The sequence below is a fragment of the Cryptomeria japonica genome, chromosome 10, assembly GCF_030272615.1.
Source record: "Cryptomeria japonica chromosome 10, Sugi_1.0, whole genome shotgun sequence".
In the NCBI taxonomy this organism is placed as follows: Eukaryota; Viridiplantae; Streptophyta; class Pinopsida; order Cupressales; family Cupressaceae; genus Cryptomeria; species Cryptomeria japonica.
Genome location: NC_081414.1, coordinates 878,861,913 through 878,882,420, shown reverse-complemented (window position 1 = coordinate 878,882,420; position 20,508 = coordinate 878,861,913). Strand labels below are relative to the sequence as shown.

At 36.3% G+C, this 20,508-nt stretch overlaps 1 protein-coding gene across 2 annotated transcripts; it reads right to left on the bottom strand.

Annotated features, from left to right (window-relative positions):
* Window positions 1–1,875: 1,875 nt before the first annotated feature.
* On the bottom strand, window positions 1,876–6,232 carry LOC131026712 (probable histone H2A variant 1). Of its 2 annotated transcripts, XM_057956645.2 has the most exons (3): window positions 6,039–6,232; window positions 5,677–5,861; window positions 1,876–2,414 (listed from the first exon to the last, which is right to left on the bottom strand). In XM_057956645.2, exons 2-3 carry the CDS (start codon window positions 5,827–5,829, stop codon window positions 2,115–2,117), a joined length of 453 nt encoding a protein of 150 aa, XP_057812628.2. In that variant the 5' UTR covers window positions 5,830–5,861; window positions 6,039–6,232; the 3' UTR covers window positions 1,876–2,114. The 2 variants fall into 2 exon arrangements, with proteins under 2 accessions (XP_057812628.2, XP_059069531.1); XM_059213548.1 differs by lacking the exon at window positions 6,039–6,232 and having other exon boundaries at window positions 5,677–6,022.
* Between the last annotated feature and the right edge of the window lie 14,276 nt (window positions 6,233–20,508).

The following is a 20,508-nucleotide window of genomic DNA, read 5'->3' as shown; positions in this document are numbered from 1 at the left end:
CTTTAGCTATAAATAAGATGAAATATACATCTGAAACAACATTCTCTCTTTTAAGAAGGACAAGAAGAGTTACTTCATGAAAAGTTGAGATCTATGACATGCAAGGCATCAAATGTTGATAAATCCAAAATATCGTGACATTTAATTGCAAAAATAAATTTTAAATCCAACCTAAACATTTTGGTTTTAATATTCAATATTTTTAACCTGAGAGAAATGAATAAAGATTCTATGTGAGGTTAAGCCAATCAAATTGATCACTAAATTAAATCATATTCAAAATAAATTTAAATGATTAAAAAAAATCATCTTTCTTTATTGATCTTAAAAAACATTTGATTCTCTACATTCTTAATTTGTGTCATCTCACTCAAGTTAGTAAGATAAGACTAACCATCAAATAGCATTTACTTAAAAAATAGGTCATTCCTAGTTTATAATTATATCTACATAGATCATATGAGTTTAAACTTTAATATTCTATATTATAAATTTTTATTTTTTTTAATTATAAATCTTAATATTCTATTATATGAATTTAAACTTTAAAAAATTATAAACCTTGTAAGAATAATTATAAGAACTCATGAAAGATTATGTCACTTTTCAATATGTAATTATAATAAAAACATTATATCATGATGTACACAAAATTAAATGAGAAATGCTAGAAATGTAAATTTCATCATTATAATCTTAAAAATAACATTTATGAACCCTAACAAGAACAATATATAAAAAATATTAAATATAAAAAAATTTCAAAAATATATTTTTAAATCAAAAATTGAAAGGAAAATGAAAGTATCCTGATTTCTATATAAATTTTGTTTATTTGATATTCTTATTCTAATATTAAGGAAAAATTCAAAACGGCACTCAAACAAAATTTTAAGTATAAAATTTAATTTTAAAATTAACTTGAATCTGAAAACCTCATGAATATGATTGAAATGGGTGGAGATTCTTCCTCATCCTCCTTACTCCACTCAACTCAATACCAAATTGTTGATGGTGGATTGATTGATAAGTGACATAAAAAAGTCTAAGCTTGTGGGGCAATTTCCCACTCAAATCTGCAGACCTAAAAAATAGGAGCTACTATTTTTTTTTAAAAGATTTCAATTAATCCTATAACAAGTTTTTTTTCACTCCATGAAACATCTGCTCCTTCAAAACAGATCCTGAAACCCCTTATAAGATCCAGAAACAGAACTTAATCAACAATGACCTAATATTACCCTATATAAAGCCTCCTAAATTTAATTCCCACATACAAATTCCTCTGTAACGCGCGTTCTAAATTCTGCAGTCAATCCTTAAAAGGAGAGACTATCAATAATAAAAACAACTAGCTAAAATAATCTTATCTCTTAAGAATAAGAAAACGAAGAAAATTTTCTAGAAAATGACGTGCCTACAGCAGGCCATATTTTATTAATATGCACCTTACAAATCAAACGATTTAATAAAAAGAAGATACTTGAATTGTCATTTCTTGCCTTCAATAATTTAGCATGTCAATCAATCAACAAGCATAAATTCCATAAGCTTTTCAATGTTTGCTACCTAAGTTTTCCAGAGTTTCATTAAACAGAATTTCCATTCCCATACCCTTCTTATGCATTCACCAGCACCTGAATTGTTTAATCGAGGATTTTTCATCTACAAAGTTGAATTAGAACACAAATCTTAAACTGAAACTTCTTCGATTAATAGCCAAAGGCATCAGTACCTAAACCTTGCACTCAACAAGACCACAGTTTTAGAAACCATCTCAAAAAAATTATAATGTCAAATAAATCAGATTATAATTTTATAGTAAAAGAAAATTTCAAGACGGTCAGAACAAGATATAAAACAACATGAACACAATTCACAGCATAAAAGAATGTACATTTTCAAGAAGATTTCCACAGCAGACCAAATTCTGCAGGTAAAGTGACAATAAGTGCAGTCACAATAAGGCATATCACTAAACATGGGAGGAATAAACCACAGTCTTGAATTCCATTGTAGCAAATTGACCACCATATCCAGTTATTTACATTTGGAAAACAATTCCAGTTTACATCCTATGATAAGATGTCTGTGACTGTTCCAAATACAGAGAGCTAATCTTTCTTTGTTGATTTGTTAATGAGGGACTTGTGAATATGAGGGATAACACCTCCACCAGCAATGGTACCCTTGATCAGAGTGTCAAGCTCTTCATCTCCCCTGATAGCAAGCTGTAGATGCCTTGGAGTGATACGTTTAACCTTGAGATCTTTACTCGCATTTCCTGCCAATTCTAGAACTTCTGCAGTCAGATATTCCATTATGGCTGCTGAATAAACTGCTGCTGTTGCCCCCACCCTCCCATTTGCTGACACTCTGGATTTTAACATCCGGTAGATGCGCCCAACTGGAAACTGCGTCCACACACAGAATTCAATCAAAATACAACCATGTCAATTCCACTTCGAAGCTCTCATCAAATGCATTTCTTCAATGGGATAGAAGTTGTCTGGAATTACACCCCACTTGAAGGACTATAGTCAGATCCAATTTTATAAGGATGCTTATGAAGTTAAACAAGGTCCCCCAGAAGGAAAGGAGCTTGAAATTCATTCTTACCTAGTTATACTCCTATTATGGCACAAATATTCTTTACATGCTGAGAACTAGCATTTTAAGTGTGAAATTTGGATGGTCACATCCAGTTTAAGTTATACATCGCTTGTTGAACAAAGAAAACTAATTAGGACTACATTAAAAACTAGGACATCCACATCATGCATGGAACTGGAAGCTGTAAACAGAGATACAGAAGCTGAGATGCATACCATTTAATCAAAAACATCCAAAGAGAAATGACTTACTAATCTCACTGACTTCAGAAAAGCATTTACACCATGCACAAGTACAATACTGCCCTGAGGTACACTGGTTAGACAAAAGATAGCTTTGTCAAAACTTGCATTCAACATCCAACAGAGGTTTTTGATGAGTTGCAAACTCCTTGTTTCGCTTTGATTTCTGAAATTCAATTCTAATGAACATTGAACCAGAATAAACATGATTCCTTTTAAAACATGAGTAGCAAAGGTGCACGTCTCTTAAACAAGAAAATTCAGGACCCCAAGGTAGCTAAGGAGCATATTGACAAGCAATCAACAGACTAATCGTTTCTCCTAAAAGTTGCCACCAACAGTTTACCTATAAAATATGTCCTGTATTTTAGTCTCTGAATCAGTATCACGGGCATTCCAACTTGCCAATCCTCTGAAGATATCATTATAACAATTAAAAATTCCTAAGACAAAGCAATTTTCCTTAAATGTACTGACATTTATGATTTATGCTTCTCCATTTTCCAAGGAAAACACAGTTCGACTATTCCTAGCATACAATTCTCAGGCAAAGAGAATTACACTTACAATCAGCTTACAGAGTCCACTTTTATACAGCAACCTGCCATTTATTGATGAAGATAATTCTGTAACCAAATCCTATAGGGAAAAAGACAATAGGGACCAAAACCTATGCTAAAACATTTATAAATCTTAGAACTTTATATGCTAAACCTGTTTTGCAGAGCCATACAGAGCATGACTCGTTTAAAGGAAGAATTTGTGTGGTCTCTCAAATTGACTCTACTTGAAGCTTTTCTTGATAAATCACCGTCACATCCCAACTTCTGATGAATGGCCTTGATTAAGAACTTGAGAGTGTGAACTCTCCGAGCGCGGAGATAGCCACTGATCCAGATAGGTTTCCAGATAAAATCTTTGTGCAAATCAGGCTAATCTGAAGAAAAAAAAAGGTGTGATTGTTCTGATATATTCACTAGAAAGTACTAATTAATGGGCTCTGCAAGTTAGGCAACTCAAATGAATCCTCTAGATCATTCAAGTTTCATTTAAGTATCAGGCTATCTGCTGGGTGAATTATACACCCTGATGATCAAGAATTGCTGAAAAAATCCAATATGATCATGTAGAGTATATATAAAAGTAAAGAACTACGCAATTATAAGTCTCTAACAAAAGAATACTAGAAAATTAGCACGAAACTAATTTAGTTTTCAACACAAACAAAATCCATTAAGCATGCTTCTGCATCATCACCAGACAGCAACACAGCAGAGACCAGCTCTCAAAATTGTCACAAAACTTAGAAGCTTAATAAATGGTACAAAACATGATTGCTAGGGATGTATAAATTTCCTTAAATAAGTTTAGATTCTAAGCATGTAACAAACATTGCAGCACAGCCTTGCTAATTGTTTGAATGCATGCCATGTAGTCCATAATGTTTATATGCAGTATCATGGTCTATGGAGGTTCAGGTGACAAGATGAGCATTTTCTCATATCAATCACCAAGGCCAAGACTGATAAACACTGCAGCGAGCAAGCAGCTCATTTAAAAACAGATGTACTATTACAGTATACAAATTGTGTATACACCAGCCTCATCTTTCATGGGCACTTTCAAAAACTAATCATCTAACACATTCGTCCTCCTGGCCTCAATCACTTCAACACCAGTTGACAGGTTCATGCATTCGTTCTTCTATATATATTTTAAACCACTTGTGACCAGAGTAACAGAGTAGCAACTTGCAGCAAGTGCATCAGTGCTAATAGTAGCATATACTCAAATAATAAATGTGCGAATCAAGGAGGTATATTTTGAAAACAAAAGCCTTAAAAAATCTATGAGAACTGAAAAATAAAGTTCACAGCATTAGACTTAAGCTGTAGACATTACAAAAAGGTAATGGAATTAAAAGTCTCAGCAAAATTCAAACATATAAGAAAACAAAGTAGCTTGGCAACTGGATTAAACCTTAGGTCCACCTTGCTAACATTCTTCATTTCTGTTGAAATTTTCCAAGTTCAGTGATATAATATTACGTTGTCTTTCAACCCAAAATTGAATCTACAATAGGATGTAAGATTCTGTAAAGTAACAACTAATGAAGTCCCAATGGTAAACAGCAGTTAGTTTCACAAGGTTGGTAAAAAACCACAGGAATCTATCATATGAGAAAGCATGCCAATTATAAAAGTTCTGTGGCTAAGGGTAGATTTTCATTTAACTGAGAAGTAGACATTGCAGCCAGAATCAATACTGTACTTTGTTCGCTGTCCACAGACAGAAAACAACATTTCATGGATACATGAAAGAAATTAAAGCTTAGTTCCTAATACAATACAGACTAAGGATGATCTCTGTATGCAGCACATCTATGGTTAATATGGTCATAGTAGTCAATCTCCTCTCATTAAAACTAGATAAGTCCAAGCCCGAGATGCCTTCACAACTGACCTGGCACGAGCAATATTTTTCTTATTAAAGAAAAAATGAATCACAAAGACCCACATGAAAACTAAATGTGTAGAGCCATTAATGGGTGTAAGAGGAAAAAGCAACAGCTTTCAAGACAGGGTCCCTTCAACATGAAAAACAGTTCGATAGGCCGAACATATAATAAATTTTCAAACAAGAACAAGCCCACAATGCCCCACAATGAATGAAGAAAGGCCTGCAAACAACATAGATTTTTCTACAAACATTACCCCAGAAAAATCCTCCAGGCCAACAGCATGGGCACATGCATGCACAGACTAACTAATAAGTTTGAATCAAACAAAAGGCATGATAAGCAGTGCAAACAAGAAAAAACCTGGAGGCCTGCCCGAGATGAACGAGAGATGGGCTTCTTCTTCTTATCAGCCTTTTCATTACTGATAGATTTGCTGCCATTATTAGCAGAAGCAGGAGCAGGGGTAGAAGATTTCCCAGTAAGCAGGCCTTTGGCACCTTTTCCTGTAACCATTGTCTCTTCTTCAGATGGTTCCTATTCAGATCCTGCAACACAACAACAACCCACACGCTAGGTTTATGACAAATTGGGCCCAATGGATCAAATCTGTTATCAGTCAATGGATAAACAGCAGCTCAGATGTAGCAGAGGAAGCCCATCAACAGGTTGTACATGGAAAAAGAAAGAAGTTATGGAGCAAAAAAGAAGACAAGAAAAAGTACCTGAATGAAATGAAATGGTAAGATGTGGCAGAGGTGCTTTTGAATTTGGAGGTGGTGAGTGATGTGTTCTCCTGCTGACAAAGGATCTCTTCCTAGGCTTTGGCTTTGATTTTTCATGTGCTTAATACCTCAGGATTGGGTATGAGAAAGAAGTTCTTATACTCACAAGAATGATTGTGAGAAAAACTCGTAAATTGGAGTTTATCTTAATCTTCCTCTTGTTTTTCACTTCGACAGTTTAAATTAAAATATCAATTGAAGGTAAGAGGACAATAGGTTTGAAGGTTATTACTAAAAGAAATATTTTGCATACATGGCTGTCCACCCTTCTCAATATAGTTTTAAGCCATTAGTTATTAATTAATGGAGGTCCTTGTCATTTGGTCTGTCATTGTGTATATTTTTGGAATCTGTTATTTTTACTCACATTCCTAGGGAGTGGAATAGAGTAGCCGACTACCAAATGGGCTTCTGATAGAAAAAAAGATTGAATTTTGTGGATAGGGAAAAATTATCTTTGGATGTATCTCATATTGGAGCAGTTAGTTGATGCAGATAGGGGTGTTTAATGTTCAGTTCTTTGTTGGGCTTTTGGCACTTCTTGCTCTATAATTCTCTTTGTGTTGAACAAATTTTTACCCCTCTATGTATTGGTCAAGTTCCTGTCAATAGTGTGATTGTTTGTGTTAATCTAAAGATGTAGTTTGTGCTACTAAAAAATTGGGTTAAGACTTCAAATGAGGATTTGCTTACTAATTTCTTAGAAATCACTACTTTCAAATAGCCTAAAGATTAGGAGAAACTTATTTTTTAAGTTTTTAGCTTTGGAGGATCAAAATATGAAAAGATGATACCCCAATAAAAGTGTACAAATATGAAAAAAAAAAAAAATAGAGTACAAATATAACCAAAATAATTTAATATATTAAAAAATATAGTAGAAAATTTCATATATAGATGGTGGATGAATTGAAATTAACAAAATAATTGCAAATTGTTAAATTGTAGGTAGAAATAACTTTTAAATTAAATTATTTTGCCACCATGTCATATCTATAACACTATTCATTGTCATTCAAAAAATTAATAGAGTTAACCAATTACGCACAAAATTTAAAGCATTATAACGTTTTTATAAAAACTGAATGACAAATAAGTTTTGAAATGACCATTTCTAAAAGCGACCACTAAAAAATATACAATAAAACCAAGATATGAAATATACAATAATGATATGTTATTCAAGCCATAAATACAATTGACATTTAATTGATGAATTAAATGCTTTAAGAAATATCATTTTTAAAAAGAGAAAATTTTGATTTTTGTCCTTACTATATCTAATATAAACTAATAAAAGACATAAATGACATTTTTACAATCATTTAAAATAGAAAATTAAATATAACTATAGGAATTTTGTTCAAAATAATTCTATGTTATGATTGATTGAATTATTGAAAGAAATTGAATGCAATGAATGCATAAGTGTTCCTACCTTGGCAGGAACTAATAATAAAGATAATGAATAAGTACCCTTTTATTATAATGTTTATTACAGTTTAATTTTGGTTTACATGAATTTATCTCTTATGAGTATAAATAATTTATTTAAAATGTATTGTATTTAAGTGGTGTTTATAAGGATTAAGCATTGAGATCTTTCTAGGGTTTATTCATTTTAGTACTAATCCAACTTAATGGTGCTTAATCACGAAGTTTTCCCTAGAGCAAGTGAATATAGTTTACAACCTAACAAGTATCGTATGACTCAAGTGACGCATTTCTATTAAGTTGTATCGAGATAATAATATATCATATTCACAACAAATAATGAAGATGAAAAAAGTCACACCCCTAGTCCATGCAAAGAAAAACTTTAAATGAAATATCCAAAAAGAAAAACAAAAGAACAATCAACAAAGTTACTAAGCAACAAGAGTTGTGGATCCAATTGCATGAGGGGAGGTCAATCGGGATCATTTAGTGTGCCCCAAGTATCATGCAAGTCTTAGTCATCTAGAAATAAGCTTCCAATCTATTAGTGTATGTTGGTGTAAATAAATATTCATTTTGGATATTTTTACACTTAAGTTAACTTAGGATAATGCATCTCTTTGTAGTTTGGATTTGAGACACTTAGGGAAGTGTGCACATAGGGATAGAGCTTGTAGGAGAAATTCCACCTTTTGTGGTCTTATTTTGTTGTTACACTCTACATTCGGTGGGTCATCCACCTCTTGTGGAATATTATATTATTTCTCCTACCTACCCCTAGTATTTCTTACCTACCCTTGTTTCTCATTGAGCCACATGTCATAATTGTGTGCTTGTACATCCATATGACCTTGCCTATATAAGCAGGCCTATATTCATTGTATTGGTTAATCCAGTTGATCATTTGCATATTGATGAGAATACAGTTTGTTCTTATCATTCTATTGTCTCTCTTTTTATGCTTTTCATTGTGCCCTTGATCTTGGCAAAATCCTACATGGTATCAGAGCTATTGGGGCTTCATTGATTAGTTTTTTGGAGACATTTTGGAGGCTTCTATTTTCGAATTTGGGGATCTTCATTTTTGGGGGGCGTCATACAGCGATTTGGACATCACCATTGAATCCGGGAGGCCGTTTCCATGAAATTCGACTATAAAGTCGACCTATTTTGGTGACAAAATTTTTTTCCCCATTTTGGCTATTATTGTACGGATTTCGAAATTTTTTTTATTATTTTCCAAAAAAAAAAAAAAGAGAAGAAAAATTTCGAAAAAAAGCGATAAAAAAATATATTTTTTTTTGTTGTTTTTGGGGGTCCGCAGACCCCCCCTACCCCGCAGTACCCTGTAGGTTGCAGGTTGCGTCGTCGTGTACTTGCGTTGTCGGAGCTCCCGCCGCCGCCGTGCAATTCCCGTCGGCTGCCCAGGTCTCCCGCCGCCGCCGACGTGCACCTCCCATCGGCCGCCCAGGTCTCCCGCCACTGCTGCCGCCGTGTACCTCCTGCCGGTCGCCCAGACCCTGCCACGCGACACACAAGCAGCCCAGTAAGCTGCCCAGTCCCCGCCACGCGGCACACACGCAACCCAGTCGTACGCCCAGTCACCGCCACACACGCAACCCAGTTAGCTGCCACGTCACCCGCCACGCAGAGCTGACGCAGACTGCCACATCAGCCTGTCCGTACAGTACGGACGCCCAGTCAGCAGGGAGGTGAAGTTTTCGTGACGGTCATACAGTCGTCAAATTTAAGCTCGTAAATTGCTGACGTCAGCGCCACATCAGCAGACTTTTGAAATTTTTTGACCCCCTCTTCATTGAGCTTTTCAGTTTTGCAGTCCAACTTTGAAAGGCCATATCTTGCTCATTTTTGCTCCTTTTTTGGTGCAATTTTTTTTGAAATGGGCTAAAATTTTGTGATCTTCGTAGTGGTGTGGTTATTTTCTGATTTTGGTGCATAGGTTTTTCATAATTTTTGGATTCTCTCAATTGTATCTGTCTAATCCTTAATTCTGCAACTTCAAAGGCCTCGTTTGAGCTCATACGACCTCCTTTAATTGAGTGAATTTGGGGGGGTGTCTTGTGTGATTGTGCCTCTCTTTGTGCTCTTTCATTTTTATTGCAATGAGTCCTCATAAATTTCCACCTTTAACTCCACATAATTATGCATCATGGAAAATTAAAGTATGGAGTAAATTAATGGAAAAAGGTCTCACGCATTACATAGATGGAACAATAATAGCACCACCTGATCCTAAGGTTGATCCTAATGCTCAATTAGAATGGCTCACTAAGAATTGCATGGCTCTTGGAACTTTGCGCAAGTATGTATCAGATGATCTCATCTTTCACATTGAGAAGTGTACAACAATCAAAGAGGCTTGGGATATGTTTCAGAAATTGTATGGTCAAGTTGATGAAATCAGAGGTTACAAAATTGACAATGAGCTCACCAACTTGGATCCCAAGAGTTTTGATACAATCCAAGATTATGTCACCAAAGAAAATGAGCTAAGAGCAAAGCTTAAGGATTGTGGAATTGACAAAAAGGATGCTCAATTAATATTCAACTTGTTGGACAAGCTTGCACTAGAATATGCAGCATTTGTGTCTAGCTTCCAAACTCATCATTTGACAGTGGGGAGTTCCTATGTTATGCCTTCATTTGATGCTTTCACAGAAATGTTAATATTGGAACAATCTAAGTTGTTGAACATGGGGCTTCTCAAGTCTTCAAAGTCCAAGGCTTTGGTGGCTAATCAAGGGAATCAAGGAAGTCAAGGCAAAGATTCCAACAAGAAGAAGAAGCATTCTAAGTCTAAGCCACACCAGGAAAAAGGACAATCATCCTCTCCATCACAAGGCGATTTTTCATCCTCTTCCAAGAAGGGGACACCACCTAAGAAGGATAAACCAACTTGTGCATATTGCAAGAAGTATGGTCATGATGAGCATCGATGCCACGCAAAGCAAGTTGATGAGTTAACTAATCTTCTTAAGAAAAACAACATCAACTTACCATCCGCCTACACAAAGAAGGATTCATCTCCTTCCTCTTCCTCACATTCTAAGGGAAAAGGGCAAGCATTTGTGGCTACAACAGGTTCTTCACAGCAATGGATACTTGACTTGAGTGCCTCATATCACATGGGTTCTACAAAGGAGCAGTTTTCTTCATTGGAGCCATCTAAGGTACCTCACATTTACATAGGTGATGATACTCAAGTAGAGGTTGAAGGGAAATGTTCAGTTGACATGGATGATGGAACATTTGAGAATGTTCTCTATGTTCCTAACTTGTCTACCAACCTTCTCTCTATCTACCAAATCACTCACTATGGGAATGGGAAAAAGGTTGAGTTCACACCAGATTCAGTTGTGGTAAAGAAACTTGATGATGATACCTTGGTCACAGTGGGACAAGTCAATGACAACTCAAGGCTTTATTCATTCTCCCACTTTGTGCCAAGTTCACCTTCTAGGGCCTTGCTTACTCATTCAAATTCAGAAAGTAAGCTATGGCATGAGCGGTTTGGTCACCTCAACTACCGCTATCTTCAACAACTCAGCACTAAAGACATGGTCACAGGTCTACCTCGAATTAGATTTTTAGAGGGTGTATGTTCAGGTTGTTCCATGGGCAAGCATCCCGAGGAGAAGTTTGATAAGGGGAAAGCTTGGAGAGCTTTGGAAGTTCTTCAACTTGTTCACAACGATGTAGCAGGTCCATTTCCAGCACCTTCATTTAGTAAGGCCCGCTATGTCCTCACCTTCATTGATGACTACTCCCGCTTCACTTGGGTCTACTTTCTCATTCATAAGAGTGAAGTATTTGACAGATTTCAGGACTTCAAGACTCATGTGGAGAAGCAATCAGGGAAAGTGGTCAAGATTCTTCACACAGATAATGGAAGGGAATATGTGAACAAAAGACTTGAGGATTTTTGTACATTTGAGGGGATTGATCTTCAGCATTCTGTTGCATACACTCCACAGCAAAACGGAATTGCAGAACGCAAGAATAGAACTCTCAAAGAAATGGCTAGCTGTATGATACATGCACGTTCTCTTGATCCCGCCTTTTGTGCAGAGGCTATCAGTTGTGCCACACACATCCAGAATCAGGTTCCTCACAAAGCTTTGCAAGGTATTACTCCTTTTGAAGCTTGGGCTGGTAGGAAACCGATTGTGAGACATTTCAGAGTCTTTGGGTGTCCAGCATGGGCTCGCATACCTCCGTAGAAATGCAAGGCATTGGAACCTGAAAGTCGGCCTTGCATATTTGTTGGATATCCTGAGGGTGTTAAGGCATATAAATTGATGGATCCTGAGACACATGAGGTGTTCATTGAGAGGAGTGTTCACTTTGAGGAAAGCTCTCCTAGCTTAGCCTCTCTACCTCCTCCACCTTCCTCCATTGTGGATAGTGATGTTAGTGATTCAGATGATGAGACTCCTTCAACTCCGACTCGCAGGGTCCACTTGCAGTTGAGGAGCCTCATTCTCCACCTCCACCTAGACCTCGTTGGGCTCGATAGACACTTGAGTCAGTGGGTTCTCTTGTTGGGGATCCTTTAGATACACGGAGAACTCGATCACAGCATCAAGATCTACCACATGGATTCATTTCTACCGCTTCCGATCCATAGACATTTAGGGAAGCATCAGGGGTTCTTGAGTTGGACCAAGCTATGGAGGAAGAGTATAGTTCCTTGATGAGGAACAACACATGGGATTTAGTCCATCTCCCTAAGGGGAGAAAGATGGTTCGATGTAAGTGGATCTATCGGACCAAGTTTGCAGCGGATGGTAGTGTGGATAAGTATAAAGCTTGGCTTGTTGTGAAAGGTTTCTCTCAGGTTGCAGGTGTTGACTATATTGAGACCTTTGCACCCATAGCCAAGATGAACTCCATTCGTTTGACACTTGCTATTGCTGCAGCTCATGGTTGGGTTGGATATCAGATGGATGTGAAGAGTGCTTTTCTTCATGGTGATCTTGATGAGGAGATTTATATGGAGCAACCACAGGGTTTCATCCAGGATACTTCCTTGGTTTGCAGACTGAGGAAATCTCTCTATGGCCTTAAGCAGGCCCCCAGGGCTTGGTACGCCAAGATGGATTCCTTTCTTCTCTCTGCAGGGTTCACTAGGTGTCATTCCGATCTGAATGTCTACATTTTGCGACAGGATGACTCTCACTTGATACTTGTGCTCTATGTTGATGACTTGATCATTACAGGGAGTACTACATCCATCATTAATAGGGTCAAATCTGCTTTGCATGACAGATTTGCTATGACTAACTTGGGTCTTTTGCACTACTTTATCGGGATAGAGATTTCGCAGTCACCTTCCGGGATTACACTATCGCAGCCCAAGTATGCTCTTGATCTACTTGCACGCTTTCATATGGCTGATTGTAAGCCTGCCCCGACTCCCTTTCTTTCAAGAGTCAAGATTGAGGCTCAGTGTTCTTCTCCACCAGTTGATGCCACTTTGTATCGTCAACTTGTGGGTAGTCTCATTTACTTGACTCATACACGCCTTGATATTTCATTTGCAGTTGGCATGGTTTCCCGCTTCATGCAAGAACCACATAAGCTTCATTGGAAAGCCGCCAAACACATCCTTCATTACATCTAGGGTACACATCACTATGGGATTCACTATGCAACAGGCATAGGACTTTGCTTGGTTGGTTACATAGACTCTGATTGGGTTGGCGATCTTGATGATCGTAAGTCTACGTCCGATTATATTTTTCACCTTGGTTCGGGCCCCATTTGTTGGCAGAGCAAGAAGCAGCATGCTATTACTCTCTCTTCGACTGAGGCTGAGTATCGAGGTGTTGTTAACACAGCGACTGAGACCATTTGGCTCCAGTAGATCCTCACAGAGTTTGGATTCACCACTCCACGGCTAACAGTTCTACATTGCGACAATCAGAGTGCTATTGCAATCTCGAAGAACCCGGTCCAGCACCAGTGAACCAAACACATTGAGATTCATATGCACTATATCGGAGAGCTCATTCAAGAGCAGGTCATTGATTTGCAGTATTGTCCTACAGCGGAGCAGGTTGCTGACATATTCACCAAACCTTTCGCCAAGAGTAAGTTCCAGTAGTTGCAAGCTCTCTTGGGGGTGCGGGATGTGTCATTAGGGGGGGTCAGCTGACTTCTCCTTCCTCTCTTATGGGGGGGACTTTTTCCTCTTTGAGGTTTTGTCCTTCTTCTTTGAGAGTCTTTTGTACATTCATCTCTATTTTGGGGGGGAGTTTTTTCCCACTGGGTTTTCTCCTTTTCTCCGTTTGTGAGAGATTGCATTGCATAGTTTTGTACATGGGTACCTATCATGGCCTAGTAGCCAGGACCCATCTTGCATTGTTGACTTGAGTCTTCATTCCCCTAAGTTGCACTTAAGGGGGGGTGTTGGTGTAAAAAAATATTTATTTTGGATATTATTACACTTTACTTAAGTTAACTTAGGACAATGCATCTCTTTGTAGTTTGGATCAGAGACACTTAGGGAAGTGTGCACATAGGGATAGAGCTTGTAGGAGAAATTCCACCTTTTGTGGTCTTATTTTGCTGTTACACTCCACATTCGGTGGGTCATCCACCTCTTGTGGAATATTATATTATTTCTCCTACCTACCCCTAGTATTTCTTACCTACCCTTGTTTCTCATTGAGCCACATGTCATAATTATGTGCTCGTACATCCATATGACCTTGCCTATATAAGAAGGCCTATATTCATTGTATTGGTTAATCCAGTTGATCATTTGCATATTGATGAGAATACAGTTTGTTCTTATCATTCTATTGTCTCTCTTTTTATGCTTTTCATTGTGCCATTGATCTTGGCAAAATCCTACAGTGTACCATCATCATTAATCTACTCATCATTGAGGGATTGATTATTATTCTTGGTAAGAGAAATGGCTAAAGGTGAGGAAGATTCTTGTTGTCCAACCAACTAGAAGTGTCATGGTCACAAGGTTGAGAAGAAACTAAATACAAATGAGGTTGATTGTGATCCTATGGCCCTAGGCTCTACATTGAGGTGACTAAGGCCATTGAGATGTATATAGTCATAACACAGACATGATTTGTGTGATTCATAGAAATGAATCCATTTGATGAAGAAATATCATTATTAGAAGATCATCAACCCATATCTACCTTCTTAGACTAGAATTCCCCTTGGGAATACCACTATATTTCACTACATCACCACATTATGGTCTATGGAAAAGAACTTGAGATTGGAGTACCTCACACACCATATTCAAACTTTATGGGAATTAGATTAGGGGGCAAAAAGTTATCATTGTCAAAATATTGTTGTGTAGAAGTGCTAGCATCTAGTTTACCATGTGAGGAATATGGAAACCTCTCATGTCATGCAACATCAAAATTGACAAACCATGAGGTAGTTTGAGCTGAAGAGAATGCCCAATTGGATTCACAAAGAAAATCATCAACTCAAGATGCTTCATCATCAACTTTAGGGTTGACCTGATGTAACATGTTAAATTCAAATTTTGGCTTTGGTGCCAATTTGGATCTAGGTCAAATAGTTCAATTTTTAAGGATTTTACAACATATTAAATTAAGAAAGACAATTCATTTGAGGTGTAGATATGTTTTATATCAATTTTATATTTTGAAGCACTTTGTGCTCAAAACCCTTATATGGATGAGTAGGAATTGTTGATTGGTGGATGAAATCCAATTGGTTTCTTAGATCAGTGGATGAAGCCCCTTTGACTCTTGAGGGAATTCTCATTAAGGGATTGCATTAATGATTCAATGATTTGCAAGATAGTTAGTTGTTGTTCGGTGAGTTATTTTATATGTGTATTATTGTTGTAGTCTAAATTGTTATTATTGTCGGACTATAATTATTTATTATAGTCATTGGAATGAATGTCATAACAAATCATTGAACATTATAAATCTAAATTTATCAATATAAAAGTGGTTTTTTCTATGGATAAACTCTTTGTGATAGTATTTTGGTAAATTTTATCTATTTTATGTTCATATCTATTGCTATAATTAAAAAATAATAATTAAGGACATTAAGTATCAGGGAAATGATTTTTCCTACCTATAGGGTTACACATGATTGATGTTTCTAAGTGAAAAGGAGATTATGTTCTAGAGGAGAGAGAGAAGAAATCACATCAACAAGGAATCATGGATGAAGAACAAAAATAATTATTAAAGTGAAAATGGAAGAGATGGTACAAGGGAAGGATCATCTTGCTGACATGTTGAGCCAAATGTTCTTGTGGATGTAAAATAGCACAAAGAGGAACAATGATAATATTAATGGATCTATTGGTGAAGCCAATTTTGGAAAAGGGAAAGAAAAAATGGTGGCTACACAAAGCTTTTGGGTTGGATTCAATAATTGGCATATCAAACCCAATTTCATACAAAGGGTAGAAAAGGTTCTAGAAGAAGAACTTCACTCCAAGATGAAATCTCACTCAAGCCTATGAAGAATATAAAGTATTTTCCCCTCAAATTGGAGAGATCTTGTCATTGAGAGATTTCATGTCAATGTAGAGAAACAAAAATGGCACATGTCATGAACCTAAGTCACAATCTAAAATGAGACAATTGGAACATTTGTTGGGAAAGTTGTATCTTTCAACCTTCAATGGGACTAAAAAATGTATAACTAGGGTATGACTAATAAAACTAGACACATATTTTAACTCTTAAACTAATGGTGTCCAAGAGAAATACATTAGATTCACCACTCTTCACCGATAAGGAATTGCTCATGATTAGTGTTATCATGGTATGATTACTCAAAATCATAACCTAATTAGATCATATGATGACTTTTGTAATAAATTGATTCAGAAGTTTGATATAAGGGACCTTGAAAAACAATCCAGAGAGTTAGCTCACCTTAAATAAAGGGTAGTATGGAGGAATATGCCATTAAATTTCAAAAAAAATAGCTACTAACTTATATCTCTAAAAGAAGGCCCATTGTCCTATTCAATGAAGGATTATCAAATCACCTTCATGGATTAGTGAAGTCTTTCAACCCTCTTGCACTTCAAGAAACCATCAAGAAATCCTTTGATTTATAAATCAATATTCCTAAGAAAATTCCCTCTCCAAAGTCCTCAAGCAAAAGGAAAAATTCCAAAAGAAGCCTTGGCCTACTTTGACACAAAAAATAACAGCTCCTATTGCACCTAAGAGGATGGATAATGATACCCAAAATGACCTCAAGAGGAAGAAGCTATATTTTTTTTTGCAAAGAACCATGGACCCAAACTCACAAATGCCTTGTGAAAGGGAACATTCATTATATATGAGTCACTTATAACAAATAATTGGATTTAGATGCATCGGAAGAGTTTCATGATCTTGAAGTTCATATGCATGAATAAGAGAATGAAAAAGATGAGAGATGCACACTTGCATCACTCTTTTGAGCACGTAGGTACCATCCTTTTAAAGTTCACAAAGATCTTGTTAAACAAAGAGTTACTATGCTAATTGATAATGAAGCTACTCACAATTTCCTTGATGCATGGACAATGAAAATAATACCATTTAGAGAATATTAAAATTGTAACATAGCCTTCAGAAATCATAAGGTGTGTGATGATTTCTATCTCATTGGTTTAAGTGATATTGATGTTGTTTTAGGTGTGCAGTGGCTCCCTGTCTTAAAGGAATACTCCAATTACCAAACAATGGAGATCAAGTTCATACCTAACAAAAAGGATGTATTTTTGAATGGACTATTAAATGGGGCTCCATAAGTGATTTGAAAAAGAAGAATGGAAAGGATTTTTTGCAAAAAGAAAGTTGCTTGGGTTGCTAGTTGTTTTTAATTTCAAAGGAATCCTCCAAGGGTAAGAATCTCTCATTTCATATTGATATATAGAAGATTTTGGATAAGCATAGTATGGTTTTCAATGGTATGCCTCTAGGGTAACCTCTTGATTGACGATTTCAACACATCATAGAATTGGAATTAGAGGCAAAGATAGTCCTGACCACTCCTTACCACCTAGAATGATCAAATAGGAGATTGAGAAGGCAAATAAGGAACTACTAGGCATGGGATACATTAGAAACAACTCTAGCACTTTTGCATCTTCTATCGTGTTATTTAAGAAGGATGACACTTCACGCATGTACATTGACTACAAAGTTGTGAATAAGAAGACCATCGAGAATCAATATAGAATATCATAAATAGATGAATTAGTTGATGAGCTACATGGTTTTGTGTACCTCTCAAAAAATGACCTAACATCTAGGTATCGCCAAATATACATATTGAGAAGGCAAATAAGGAACTACTAGGCATGGGATACATCAGAAGCAACTCTAGCACTTTTGCATCTTCTATCGTGTTATTTAAGAAGTATGACACTTCACGCTTGTACATTGAATACAAAGCTTTGAATAAGAAGACCATCGAGAATCAATATAGAATACCATAAATAGATGAATTAGTTGATGAGCTGCATGGTTTTGTGTACCTCTCAAAAAATGGCTCCAACCACATTCCAATCCTGCATGAACCATGCCTTTGGTAAGCACTTGAAGAAATTTGTATTGGTTTTCTTATATGATTGATCTATAGAAAAAAATGGAAGGAACACTTGAAGCATTTGGACATAGTTTTGGGTATCCTTGAGAAACAATCTTTCTATGCCAAAATATCAAAATGTGAATTTGGATTTACAAATATATTATATTTGGGTCATGTTACAAGTGCAAAAAGAGTCCAAGCAAATCAAAAAAAGATAAAATTAATCCTTGATTACCCACCCCTACAAATTTGTCTTAGCTAATAGGCTTATTTGGAGTATGTAGCTACTACAAGAGTTTTGTCAAGGGTTTTTCTCAACTTACAAAACCCCTCACCAATATGAGAAAAAAGGAATCTTTTGAATCGACAAAAGAAGAACAAATAACCTTTGAAAAACTAAAAGAGGTAATCACCTTCAAATCTAATTAGGAAGCTCCCCTAAAAGTTATAAGTGACTATCAAACAAGATCAAGATTTCTCTAGGAGGTCTACTTACCCCACTTCTAGATTTGAGGCTAAAAACATATGTTTTTGAGGTCTAGTTTTATGTCATGATTCACTATCAATATTTGAAATCTACAAATCTTAAAATCATACATATAATAGGTGAAACTAGTCCATTTAATATATATTGAATATCTTTTCCATCACTCAAAAAAATATTTTATGCATGTAGCACTACTTCCTTTCTAGGTCAAAAGAAAAGATATTTTGGGACACTTCTACATGTTTTACCAACATTGTGTGTTACTTTCATTACTATATCTTATCATTTACCAAGTAAAACCATTACAACATTTCAAGTTGCATCTTTTTTTTAATTCGTGTATATCAAGACTCGTAAGTTTGTAGCAAATCACTTGTAGCCTTTATCAAGATCCTTCCTGTATATGGTGAAAATGGATAACAATAATAACAATATTGAAAGGCTAAATAGATTCAACCACAAAAACTCTAGCCTAACAACAACAAAGATCCACCATAACATATGAAGATTACCTAAGACAATGCAAATCAAATGAAATCACAAAGATTATACCATCACATGTCCAATAGGGTTTTGATCTCCATTCTTCCTATCTCCATTGATCTTGCTTGATATATTTGCTCTCAGATTTTATATGCACAAGAGCTCAACAAAGAACGGAATGTGGTTGCAAGTACGATCGTAGTGTAGTCCAGTCCTTAAGATGATTGATTAGAATCATTCCTTAGGGTTCGATAATGAAGGAAGCATCTCCTTATATAGAAGACACTATATGAAATGGAGGGATAATATTGAGAGGTGTAAAAGGAGGTCGGCTATGATTAGAGGGTAGGTAAAAGAAATAATAAAATAATGAAAGGGGTAGGTAGTGTATGAATTAAGAGATGAATGACATGTGTCATGGGTAGAAAAGGTTAATGAATTAATTAAATAAATAAATAAAGATTTATTTAATTAATAGAGGAAGTGAGATAATTAAATAAATAAAAATATTTATTTAATTTAAGAAAATGATAATTTAAATAAATAAATTGTAGCGTCCTAAAATTGCGACACTTGCAATTTCGATTGCATTTGGGTCTTCACGATGGCAATGCAACACTGAACTTGAATGGAGACCCCGAAACTTGTTCATGACATCAAAAACTGCATTTTTCAGCACCCTGGCCTGATCCTCCTTGCACCCTGCTGTCCCTGGAGGTGGGACCATGGCGCCCAGCGCCCTGGTCCCTGGCCCTATTTTGGGCCCGGTCTCTTATGGGGCTTCGGGTCTTTAAGTTTGCAAATTGGAAAATACTGTTTCCTGGTCGGCCCAAGGTCGGAAAAATCAGTCTATCAACCCTAATTGACAAGTATATAAACTACATTTCCTCTCCCATTTTAAAGAAGGGAGGACATATGTGTACAAGAGGCGAAAGCGCTAGGCAAACATTCAAACATTCAAGCATTCAAGCATTCCTTCAAGCAATTGAGCATTCTAAGTCTCCATTCAAGGCTAAGTGTTGCATTCAAGACAAGGATTCAACCATTGAAGAGGAGATCACTTACAACATACAAAATACAACATTCATTACACCTTCGCATGTAAGAATACAAACATTCTTACAACAAGGTATCAATACTTGTTTACATTACAAACATTTACATTTACAGCATTCTCATTTCTTGGTTAATTCCAAAACCGGGGTTTGACCTAAAGGCAAACCCCTAATCCCTAACTCCCCAATCGTCCTCTCTTTTCTGTGTGTAGGTTGCAGGTATGCGGCTGTAATTGAAGATCTGGAACCCTTGTGTAGAGACGAACAGATCCCCCTTTGTTTCGCGGATTTTTCGGAGGATCGTGTGCACGCCGGGCGCCATCATCCCGTCAACTTTCGCCCGAATTTGCAGAATAGCATC